The sequence below is a fragment of the Carcharhinus amblyrhynchos genome, chromosome 11, assembly GCF_965287045.1.
Source record: "Carcharhinus amblyrhynchos chromosome 11, sCarAmb.v2.hapA, whole genome shotgun sequence".
Taxonomy (NCBI): Eukaryota; Metazoa; Chordata; class Chondrichthyes; order Carcharhiniformes; family Carcharhinidae; genus Carcharhinus; species Carcharhinus amblyrhynchos.
The window spans coordinates 61,352,384-61,365,458 of record NC_137334.1 but is presented as its reverse complement, the minus strand read 5'-3'; the positions used below and the strand labels follow the sequence as shown (position 1 = coordinate 61,365,458).

At 41.6% G+C, this 13,075-nt stretch overlaps 1 protein-coding gene across 1 annotated transcript in view; it reads left to right on the top strand.

The window, feature by feature from the left end:
- Positions 1 to 13,075, top strand: part of itgb5 (integrin, beta 5) — a 122,316-nt gene that overhangs the window by 25,995 nt on the left and 83,246 nt on the right. The window contains exon 5 of the mRNA XM_080199234.1: positions 9,139 to 9,307. Within this exon, the coding sequence (XP_080055360.1) occupies positions 9,139 to 9,307 (169 nt within the window). The remainder of the gene's footprint in view (positions 1 to 9,138; positions 9,308 to 13,075) is intronic.

The window sequence follows — 13,075 nt, the reverse complement described above, 5'->3', positions numbered from 1 at the left end:
CCAAGCAGCAAAGTGCCCATGTCTTAGGAGGCACCTTGGCACTGCCCATTGGAAATGGGGCAGTGCCAAGGGGGTGGGGCCTATTGTGGGCAGGGCCTAGGAGCGATTGGTGGGGGTGGGGGGACTTGCTGCTATTCTGCATGGTGATCAGCCTGGGCTAGAGCGAGGCCAGCGATCAGGGCGAGCTGGGGGGGTGGAGGACTGCGCAGAGTTCCAGAGCTGTCAGACTCTGGCACGAATAGGGCCCCCCCCGCCAGGTTTTTAATAATATTCATGATTGTGACTTCTGCATTGCACAGAGTGGGGAGATTCAAGTCTGAATCTGTACTGAAAAAATAGTCATGATCTAGAAGTCTTCCCACCAATTCAGCACTTTTGGGAGAATCACCCCCAATGCTCCCAATGGTGGGGGAGTCCAGTACAAGGGGTCATAGTTTGAGGATAGGGGTAAACCTTAGAACTGAGTGAGGAGAAATTTCTTCACCCAGACATTGGTGCCGATCACTGAAAGTAGTCGAGGCCAAAACGTTGTGTGATTTCCAGAAGAAATTAGATGTAGTTCTTGGGGTTAAAGAGGTCAAGAGATATGGGGGAGACAGTGAGATCAGAATATTGAATTTGATGATCAAAATGAATGGCAGAGCTGGTCAGAAAGGCTGAATGGCTTACTCCTGTTTTTAGTTTCCATATGCCACCTTTCACATGTTTAAAGCCATTTATGACCAAAAGATTACATCTGGAGTGTGCCCACTATGATTATTAAGGGAAATAGATAAAAAGGGTAAATCTAATATTTGGTTTAGTTCAGCGAATATGAATGTTTATTATTTTCTTAATGAGGATTTAGCATTATGGTCACTTATTTGGTTATCAATTTACTTTTAATAAATTAGATTGCCAGTTGAAGCTAAAATCCACGATCTGGTGTTGTGTAACCTCTTAAGTTGTGAGGATGAATCCAATGGTGACATGGGCTAGAACTAGTAACTAAAATTATCTAAAAAATACTCTCCATTTATTTCTTTAGATTGCAATTGTAATTACCTGGCTGCCATGGAAGATGTAAAGTAATAATAATGTAGGGGGTGAGAGCTCACTTGTGAAAATTGTCTGAAACACAGTAATGTAAAATATATTCAGAATAAAAAGATTCAAAAATATCCTATTCTCTTAGGAGCCTTTACGCAGCTATTTCATCTCTTGAGGAAATATTCCACTAGGTTTCTCTGTGCTCTTTAAAGGTAAATCATGCAGAATTCCTAAATATCTATTCAACTTTTATCCTGTATTAATTGTCCTTGAAAAACTGTTGCTCAGATCTCCCAGTTAGTTTGAATGCTACATGTTGCCACTGTCAGTGAAGATTTTTGTGACGTAACTTCTTGTGCATTTTCAGCTGGGACTTCTAATCCCGGCTGTGAAAGTGATGGATCAGTGCTCTGAGGAAGACCAATGAGTGTAGGAGAAGATGGGCGAAGAGAGGACATGTCAAAATTCTTTATGACTTAACTATTGTATTCTGTCTTATTTATTTACTTTACTGTTGGAAACATTGCTGGGCATAAAATTCATTTAACATGATAGCATAAAATGCAAATAGCAGATCAACGCTGTTGTGTGGGTTTTTCTTCAACTTTAATGCTGAGCGTAAAATGGGCTGCCAATTGTTAGTGCTGATTTTGCACACCAAACCAAGATTAACTCATCTCCCCTGATTTTGCTGGGTTCATATTTATAATGATAGGAGCATTGCAACTTGTAGCATCTATTTATCCAATTGCTCAGGTGCAGCTGTGTATGGGCAGCATGTTAGCACCGTGGTTAACATTGCTGCTCCATAGCGCCAGGGATCCGGGTTTGATTCCCGACTTTGGTCGCTGTCTGTGTGGAGTTTGCACATTCTCCCCATGCCTGTGTGCGTTTCCCATGGGTGCTCCAGTTTCCTCCCACATTCTGAAAGATGTGCTGATTAGATGCATTGACCCAAACAGGTGCCGGACTGTGGCGACTAGGGGAATTCGCAGTAACTTCTTTGCAGTGTTAATGTAAACCTTACTTATGACTAATAAATAAACTTTTACTTTAACTTTACTTTAATTTTATATGATGCTTAATGTTTAAGAGCACAAACTTTAATAGTAGGGCTGTTTGTAATTAAAGATGGCCCTGAAGCGAGGCGATTTCTTGCAAGCTGTGCCCAGCTTACCTTCTAATTCTATCTTTTACTGTCATTCTATGTTTTTAAAACTGTACTCTAACACTATATTCTGCACCCTTTCATCTCCTTCTCTTATGAACAGTGTGTTTTGTTTGTGCAGCATGCAAGAAACAATACTTTTCACTGTGTACCAATGCATGTGACAAGAAATCAAGTCAAAATCAAATCAAAACGTTTTTTCATTTTATTAAAATTGGTGTTCTGGAATTCCTCACCCTAATTAATCTCCATATAAAGGTTGTGACAGAGGTTGGGATTTTCTGGTGGCAGTCCAGCAGGTCCAGGACAGTGGCACGGTGGTTAGCCTCACAGATAACACCCCTTCCAAGATAACAGTGTAAGCATGGTCAAACACTGTCAAGGTCACCACATCCCTGATTGTTCCTTCCAAGGGTTTGATAATGGCATCTCAAGGATCTCTCAATATGTTGCCCATATGTTATCTTGCAGGTAACCGATGCCTTATTTGTATAGGTCACTTTGTCCATTTTGAGGCAGAGCAGGGCTGTCAGATTCAATGCTGTGACTAGAGTTCCACAGGAACAGGAAGCTATTGACTGCACACATTTGGCAGTCAAGGCATCCTCAGATCTGCCTAGAGTCTTCCATTAATCACAATAGGTTCCATTCCTTTGGTACTCAGTTTATGACATGGATATATAGCTGAGGAGGACACTGGGTTGCAGGGGAGTAGAATTGACAGTGTTGCAGTTGATAAGGAGGATGTGCTAGATATTCTGGAGGGTCTGAAAATAGATAAGTCCCCTGGTCCGGATGGGATTTACCCCAGGATTCTCTGGGAGGCAAGAGAAGTGATTGCTGAGCCTCTGGCTCTGATCTTCAGGTCGTCGTTGGCCTCTGGTATAGTACCTGAAGATTGGAGGTTAGCGAATGTTGTCCCATTGTTTAAGAAGGGGAACAGAGACTTCCCCGGGAATTATAGACCGGTGAGTCTCACTTCTGTTGTGGGCAAGGTTTTAGAAAAAATTATTAGGGATAGGATTTATAGTTATTTGGAGAGTAATGAATTGATTGGAGATAGTCAGCATGGTTTTGTGGCGGGTAGGTCGTGCCTTACTAACCTTATTGAGTTTTTTGAGAAAGTGACCAAAGAGGTGGATGGGGGTAAGGCAGTGGATGTGGTGTATATGGATTTTAGTAAGGCGTTTGATAAGGTTCACCATGGTAGGCTTCTGCAGAAAATGCAGCTGTATGGGATTGGGGGTGATCTAGGGAATTGGATCAGGAATTGGCTAGCGGATAGGAGACAGAGGGTGGTGGTTGGTGGTAAATATTCATCATGGAGTTCGGTTACGAGTGGTGTGCCTCAGGGATCTGTTTTGGGGCCACTGCTGTTTGTAATTTTTATTAATGATCTGGACGAGGGTATAGTTGGGTGGATTAGTAAATTTGCTGATGACACCAAAGTCGGAGGTGTGGTAGATAGTGATGAAGGGTGTCATAGTTTGCAGGAAGACAGACAGGCTGCAGAGCTGGGCCGAGAGGTGGCGGATGGAGTTTAATGCGGAGAAGTGTGAGGTAATTCACTTTGGTAGGAATAACAGATGTGTCGAGTATAGGGCTAACGGGAGGACTTTGAATAGTGTGGATGAGCAGAGGGATCTAGGTGTATGTGTACATAGATCCCTGAAAGTTGGGAGTCAAGTAGATAAGGTTGTTAAGAAGGCATACGGTGTCTTGGCGTTTATTGGTAGGGGGATTGAATTTAGGAGTCGCAGCGTCATGTTGCAACTGTACACAACTCTGGTGCGGCCGCACTTGGAGTACTGTGTGCAGTTCTGGTCCCCACATTACAGGAAGGATGTGGAGGCTTTGGAAAGGGTGCAGAGGAGGTTTACCAGGATGTTGCCTGGTATGGAGGGGAGGTCCTATGAGGAGAGGCTGAGGGATTTGGGGTTGTTTTCGCTGGAAAGAAGGCGGCTAAGAGGGGATCTTATTGAAACATATAAGATGATTAGAGGTTTAGATAGGGTGGATAGTGATAGCCTTTTTCCTCTGATGGAGAAATCTAGCACGAGGGGGCATGGCTTTAAATTAAGGGGTGGTAGTTATAGGACGGATGTCGGGGGTAGGTTCTTTACCCAGAGGGTGGTGAGGGATTGGAATGCCCTGCCTGCTGCAGTTGTAAATGCGCCTAGTTTGGGGGCGTTTAAGAGATCCGTGGATAGGTTTATGGACGAAAAGGGATTGGTTTAGGTTAGTGGGTCATTGTTTTGTAACTGGTCGGCGCAACATCGTGGGCCGAAGGGCCTGTTCTGCGCTGTAATGTTCTATGTTCTATGTTCTATGATCGTGCACGTCTGCGCTAGTTATCCACAATTCATTCATTATCTGTCATCACATCCCTGCAGGATTTTGTCAGCGTTTGACTTCTCGGAGTCAAGGGCTGCAACCTGACGACCTGGCTGATGTGTTGTAAAAGGAACCAGTGCTGGAAGCCTCCATGGCTTCCAACTATGCCTGTTTACGTGGATGGCCTTTTCCTCTTTTAGGAAACAGCATGTCCCTTCTGGCCATCATCACTTACAGCATAACCCCCAGGGGAAATGTCAGAACTGAGGAGGAAGCCTTTCCACGTCTACATTCCATGTCCCTGGCTCCACAGGTTTTCCAACAGCCATTCTGACTCTTGCCTCAGTCCTTTTTAAATAGCCTCATTCACCAGGTGTCGGTCATCATGAAGATAAAGGCAAACTACTGAGGATGCTGGAATCTGAAACAAAAACAGAAAATGCTGGAAAATCTCAGCAGATCTGAACAGCATCTGTGGAGAGAGAATAGAGCCAACAAAGGGGATGACCCTTTGTCACATTGGCTTTGTTCGGTCTCCACAGATGCTGTTCAGACCTGCTGAGATTTTCCAACATTTTCTGTTTTTGGTGCAGGTCATCATCATGCCCACATTTGGTTACTGGTCGAAAGACCTGGATGACAGATTATGTATTAAAGAGCCACAGCAAATCTCACTGAGAGATTAATTTCCAGTCATGCTGCTGGCCTCCCTGTTACACTTTAGTCTGTTCAGATAAAATTTAATTGAGCTTCTTTACATCTAAACACCTGGTTATTAACCTCTTTGCTAAATTAAGTATACACTCTGTCTAGACCTGTCAGAATTTTATATGTCTCAATGAAATTCCCCCCCTCACCACTTCCTGTGTTCCAAAGAAAATTACTCGAGTCTATCAAATCTTTTCTCACAGCTAAATGTTTTTAATTCCTGGCAACATCCACATGTCTCCTCTGTATCCCCTCATGTGTGATCACATCCTTCCTCTGTTGGATCTAGTTGGAGACCACCTAGTTCACCCAGGACCAGTCAGTTATTCCCACTTCTCTTCAGCTGTGGGTTTTTCCTGGCTGGCCAATGTTAAATTTAAATGTCCACCAAAATATCGGAAACAAGGACTCCATTGGATATTATAATTACTGATCCATTCGCTGCTCCTGAAGGGGTTACTTGGGTGCTTGGCACGGTTGAAATAGACATGTTTGCTGCATGTTGAAATCAGAACTCCACTAATTTGCTTATTTAACCCAGCCCTGATCACCTTACCCACCCTCTCCCACCTACCCTGACAGGTTGGCAGGGGTGGGAGGTAGGGGGCTAGAATCTACCTCTTCTCCCCCCATAGTTGTGAATTTTCATGTACACGTTACAAACATATAACACTGTAATTATACCCTGCGACAAGTGTTGATGCTGCAGCACCAGTTAGGCAGAGAGTCGTGTTATGGCGTGACTCGTTTACATGGCCCCTTTTTATTATAAATGCAAATGTCAGAATTTGTAAAGCAGTGTCAGTAGGTCCATATAGGCATAAGATTTAATATATTAACGCGTAGGTTGATTTTTTTTTTGTGGGGGTGGGGGTGGTGGGGGCAGAGCAGCATGATCTCATTTTGCAAGGTATTAGCACTGCATCATTCAGATATTGTCTCAAAAATTTTAAAATGCAGATTTTTGGTCAAAGTCTAGTTGCTGTAGTTAAAAGGAACTATTTTCCCTCATTTTACTGCAAAGATTTTTGAGGCTTTGTTTTTAAAAATTGGGAAATTTTTTTTACCCCAATCTTATCTTTCAGCTCATAGGTTGGAATTCTCCAGTTTTGTTTGCCCCACCACAGCGGCCAGTGAGAATGGAGAATTTGGCGCTCAGCCAAACTTCCATTCACAGCAACAGGAGAATCCTAGCAGTAGGCAAGTTTGGAGAATTCCGGCCATAAGAACCAGTAGCAGGAGTAGGCCATTTGGCCCCTCGAACCTGCTCCGCCATTCAATACGATCATGGCTGATCTTTTCGTGGACTCAGCTCCACTTGCCCGCCTGCTCACCTTATTTCCTTTACTGTTCAAAAATCTATCTATCTTTGCCTTAAAAAAATTCAACTGCTTCGACGAGCAGGGAATTCGACAGATTCACAATCCTTTGGGTGAAGATGTTCCCCCTCAACTCAGATCTAAATCTACTCCCCTTTATCTTGTGGCTATGCCTCTAGTTTTAGTTTCACCTGCCAGTGGAAACAGCCTCCCTGCTTCTATCCTATCTATTCCCTTCATAGTTTTATATGTTTCAATAAGACCCCCTTTCATTTCTCTAAATTCCAATGAGTATAGTCCCAGTCTAATCAGTCTCTCCTCATAAGCCAACTTCCTAAACTCCAGAATCAACCAAGTGACATAATATATATTCTGCATGAAAATTGGATCTAACTGTGCAAAATATTGCATGCATGCTTGGTTCACGTTTAATTTGCCAAATGGATTAAAGAAAGATAACTTGGATTTGAAGATCCTGAGATTGTATGGGTTTAACATGCACTGTCCCTGTAAGTGTTCTATTGAAGTAAGAATGAAAGAAGGACTATGTGAGCTTTCATTCTAATGGCATTGTTATTATGTGAAGAAAGTAATATATCGTTTAGAAATAATTCTTGCTCTCATATCTCTTGTTGATTTATTTGGTGTATTTACTTCTTTTGATAAAATTCAAATTGAAATAAGTGGCCTAACCAGCTGTTTAGCCAAATAACTGCCTTTCTGGATGTAAGTTTAATGAAATCGAATATATTCTGAATCTTCCAAATGCATCAGCTCTCTGAATGTATGAGGTTGTGACTGAATGAAATTGTATAGCTGAGTGATTAATATATTTAGAAATCAATATATGGAAGTGATTATGTGTATTTCATCAAACTGTAGCAAAAGTTATCAGTTTAAGTTCTGTTGACCAATCAGAACATTCCAAAGTGAAAATACATTTTGAGAGATAAAATCACTTTGGTAATGTACGTTTCTCAATTCAATGAACAAATCATGAATTCTGTATTCTGAGCAAACCTTTTCCCCAGTCTTCTGTGTATTAAAAGTAATACCGTAGTTAAAGTGCAGGTACGGTACCACTATTGCAAAGAATACAGTCACATCATGCACGTTATGCTATTGTATATTAAATGGTAAAACTACTAATGTTCCTGAATTAGATAATATAAGCCAAGAAACACCACTTTACATTGATATTTGCCTATACATTTACCTGTTGCCAGTAAGTAACTGTTGAATAATGCTTCAGTTTGCCTACTTTACCTATTTTACATATTGCATGTGAATTATACAAGTCAAATATATATTTCAATATTTATATGTACCAGTAGATTATAGCTGCACCATTTGAAATGTTTTGTGGCACTATACTACTGCATCCATTCGTTCCGGTCACCCCAATAAAATGGCTTACTCCAATGTTATTTCCAATTTAAATTTGCCAATTTTCTGAACATTGTGTAGTCTGAGTGATTTAAACTCAATTAATATGCTTTTTAAATTGGACAACTAAAATCAAAATTAACATGACAATATTCTTAAGTGCTTCTTCCAAAATAACAAAAAATATATTTCTGGTTTGCCTAATCCTTGCCATTAGTTTATAGCTGTAAGTGATAGCACTAATCATTTTAATTGTAGTTCTTGGTGTTAATTGTAATCAGTTAATTAATAAAAGAACAGTAACATTTTAAAAGGAACTTAAGTATTTTTAATATCCAAGTTGATATCTTAGATTGTCAATGAATAATACTTCAATCATGTTTACTACAGTGGGCCTTGGAATACTAAGATAAATGCTTATTTGTAAAGGAAACTGTTAAAAGATCAACTGTTCAGTCAGTCTGACTAGAATTTTGAACATTATGGTTTTAATTAGCAGTTGCTATTCACTTAAATCAAAAATATTTCCTATGTCATTTAGCTTGCGATTTGCATGTGATTTTTTCCCTTTTATTCCTTTCTTTTTCCATTTCAGTCTGATTCCGTTTAAAATCAAATGAAGTATTTGTCAAATCCACATGAGAATGTAACTTTGCCAAAATTCTCCTCCTATTTATTTTCATCAGTTATAATAATTGAAAGCAGACCTTTCCTGCAGTTCTCAGGAAGGGTAGAATATGCACCAATATTAAAGTAGTATTGAGAACTGCATTGAATAACAGACTTCTAATCCTAGCCTTTCCCATGGAGTAGAAATCTGTGCCTTTAAGCAGTTATTTCAAGAGTAATTTTGCTTGGTAAATACCAAAGTATAAATTGAAAGGAATGAAGAGAATAGTACTGACAAACTGTTATTTGAATAGTTTTTGTTCCTGAAATGTATTTTAGTGATGGTAAACTTAGCCTGTATAAGAATAGAGAGCCAAAACAGTTCTAATTCAACAGTAGGAGTTTACCAGTGAAATAAATGTATAAGTTGCTATGGTTTATGGCCCATTTCAAAACATTATAAAATCTATTTTAGTATGTACAACATAAACTCCCATTGTGTATGTGATGTACATTTGCAGGAATGAGTGTGACAGCAGTGGATGACATAACTTATCCTTGCTACTGTCCTGTTTTTTCACATAGATACAAAATGTTTCCACATTGTGTTCCATCCTTTGGATTCCGACATCTGCTGTCTTTAACCGATCAGTCTGACAAGTTCAATGCAGAAGTTCAAAAGCAAATGGTATCTCGGAATCGCGATGCACCAGAAGGTGGTTTTGATGCAATCCTACAGGCAGCAGTTTGCAAGGTGAGGAAGTGTGCTCTGCAGACAGCCTTCTTTTAATGCTGCAAGCATGAGGGTGGCATGTCTCACAATGACCTGTCACAGATATAGCCAGCTTTATCTGATCTTATCATCTAATATATCCCTGTTCATTGTTGTTCATTCTCTCTAGAAGTCAAGGGTGAAATAACCTGTCGAAGTAGCTTGAAGTGGCACCATGCAGACTTACAGGCAGGGCCCAGGCAGGGTCCTTCATTGACGTAATTGAAGAAAGCCACATGGCCCACTAAGATAATGGTCTCATAGAATTGCTTGCCCAAGGGAATCAATATATCATCTATCTGGCACTACTAGAAGCTACTCAAATTTCTCCCTCAGACTGTTTAAAAGAATTATTAGGTCTAATGGCTGGAATTTTCCAGCCTGTGATACGATGGCACAGTGGTCTGCTGCATGATTACGCCAGGTTCACTTCTGACCTCAGATAACTGTCCAAGTAGAGTTTGCACATTCTCCCCATGTCTGCATAGGTTTCCTCCAAGTGCTCCAGTTTCCTCCCACACTCCAAAGACGTGTGGTGGATTGGCCGTGCTAAATTGATCTTTAGTGTTGGGGGATCAGCAGGGTAAATACGTGGAGTTATGGGTATAAGGCCCGGGTAGGATTGTTGTCGGTGCAGGCTGAATAGGCCAAGTGGCCTCATTCTGCACTGTAGGGATTCTGTGTTCCTCCCAGCAGGATTGTCCAGTCCCACTGATTCAGTCCTACACTGGGAAACCCGCAGCAGGGGTCCATACAACTGGAAACCCCATTGACAATGGCAGGACCAGAAGATCCTACTGATGGTCAATGGCTGGCAGCCTCAGTCACTGTGGGGGTGCAGGGGGGGCATGAAAAATTCTGTTCAATATCTTTTTTTAGAATCTTTGTCTTTTTGTTGCTTAACAAGTTGGTTGGGTGCTGATGCATTTACTGGGAAATAATGTAGAGTTACTGATTAAGTGTGGAACAGTATCGCAGCCTGCCGAGTTAAGAACATAAGAACATAAGAAATAGGAGCAGGAGTAGGCCATCTGGCCCTTCGGGCCTGCCCCGCCATTCAATAAGATCATGGCTGATCTGTCGTAGCTCAGTTCCACTTTCCGGCCCTCTCCCCATAACCCTTAATCCCCTCTCTTATCAAAAACCCATCAACCCGCTTCTTGAAAATATTTAGCGAGGCAGCCTCCACCACTTCAATGGGTAGAGAATTCCAGAGATTCACCACCCTTTGAGTGAAGAAGTTCCTCCTCAACTCTGTTCTAAAACGCCCCCCCTTTATCTTGAGGCTGTGCCCCCTAGTCCTACTGTCTTTTTTCAGTGGGAAGAGTCTCTCCACCTCTATCCTATCCATCCTATTCATCATCTTATACGTCTCAATGAGATCTCCCCTCATTCTTCTAAACTCCAATGAGTACAAGCCTAGTTTATTCAGCCTCTCCTCATAGTTCAACCCCCTCAACTCCGGTATCAGCCTAGTAAACCTCCTCTGCACTCCCTCCAAGGCCAAAATATCTTTGCGCAGGTGCGGCGCCCAAAACTGCACACAGTACTCCAGCTGCGGCCTCACCAATGCCCTATACAGCTGCAGCAAGACCTCCCTACTTTTATATTCAATCCCCTTCGCTATGAAGGCCAGCATCCCATTTGCCTTCCTGACCACCTGCTGCACCTGCAAGCTGGCATCAATTATACTCTATATCCCTTGATCAGGTAATTCCTGTCAAATCTTTCCCAACATATCATCAGCAGTCAGTTAAAATCATAAACAGTTTACAACAAATAGTTGTACAGTTATTTTCTCTTCTGCGCAAAACAATTTAAGTGAAAGATTCGGAGTTGAAATTAATTCACAAAAAGCAAAGTTGCCATGTGGTCCATGTTAATATCCCAAAGGCATTCAGAACTTTTGGTTGGCTGTACAGCTTACATGGATTTCTATAATAATCTCAATGGGGAAACCCAGGCGAGCAAAGCAGGTAATGACCAGTGGCACTGTCTGCTGGTCATTAGAGATAGTCAGTGTAGCATCACGAAAGAGGTAATGTTGGGCAAGTTAATGGGGCTAAAGGTAGACAAGTCTTCTGGTCCTGATGGAATGCGTCCCAGGGTACTAAAAGAATGGTGGGAGAAATAGCAAATGCACTAGTGGTAATTTACCAAAATTCGCTGAACTCTGGGGTGGTTCCCGCAGATTGGAAAACAGCAGATGTGATGCCACTGTCTAAAAAAGGAGGTAGACAGAAGGCAGGAGACTATAGGCTGGTTACCATAACTTCTGTAGTAGGGAAAATGCTTGAATCTATCATCAAGGAAAAGATAGCGAGACATTTGGATATAAATTGTCCCATTGGTAAGATGCAGCATGGGTTCATGAAGGGCAGGTCATGTTTGACTAATTTGGTGGAATTCTTTGAGAACATTACATGCGCAGTGGACAATGGGGAACCTGTGGATGTGATGTATCTGGATTTCCAGAAGGCATGTAACAAGGTGCCGCACCAAAGACTGCTACATAAGGTGCACAGTAATGTATTAGCATGGGTAGAGGATTGGTTAACTAATAGTGGGGGTAAATGGGTGTTTTTCTGGCTGGTAATCAGTGACTAGTGGTGTGCCTCAGGGATCAGTGTTGGGACTGCAATTGTTTACGATTTATGTAGATGATTTGGAGTTGGGGACCAAGTGTCAAAATTTGCAGATGGCACTAAGGTGGGTGGCACAGCAAAGTATGCAGAGAACGCTGAAAGTCTGCAAAGGGGTATAGGTAGCCTAAGTGAGTGGGCGAGGGTCTGGCAGATAGAGTACAATGTTGGTAAATGTGACATCATCCATTTTAGTAGGAATAACAGCAAAATGGGCCATTATTTAAATGGTAAAAAATTGCGGCGTGCTGCTGTGCAAAGGGACCTGGGCGTCTTTGTGCAGGAATCTCAAGAAGTTGGTTAGTAGTTGTAGCAGATAATTAAGAAAACAAATGGAATTTTGTGCTTCATTGCTAGAGGGATGGAGTTTAAAAACAGTGAGGTTATGTTGCAGCTGTGTAAGGTGCTGGTACAGTTGGAGTACTGTGTACAGTTTTTGTCTCCTTACTTGAGAAAGGATATATTGGCACTGGAGGGGTGCAGAGGAGATTCACTAGATTGATTCCGGAGTTGGGGGAGTTGGCTTATGAGGAAAGACTGAGTAGAAAGTCAAAAGAATGAGGGGAGATCTTATACAAACATATAACATTATGAAGGAAATCGATAAGATAGAAGCAAGGAAGTTGTTTCCACTGGCAGGTGAAACTAGAACTAGGGGGCATAGCCTCAAAATAAGGGGAAGAAGATTTAGGACTGAGTTGAGGAGGAACTTCTTCACACAATTGGTTGTGAATCTGTGAATTTCCTGCCCCGTGAAGCAATTGAGGCTGTCTCATTGAATGCTTTTAAGGCAAGGATAGATAAATTTTTGAACAGGAAAGGAATTAAGGGTTATGGTGAGTGAGCGGGTATGTGGAGTCCACAAAAAAGATCAGCCATAATCTATTTGAATGGTGGAGCAGGCTCTAGGGGCCAGATGGCTTACTCCTGCTCCTAGTTCTTATGTTATCATGTTATCATTTGGAAGTGATAAGACAGGAATGAATTTTTAGCCCTTTATTTTCGTCAGGGTCAGAGAGCTTAAAGCCGGGAAGTTAAATTCTTTTCAGTATGAACTTCAAAACAAATTTGAAGTTTTCAGAGCAAAGTTACTTCGTTTTTTAACCTC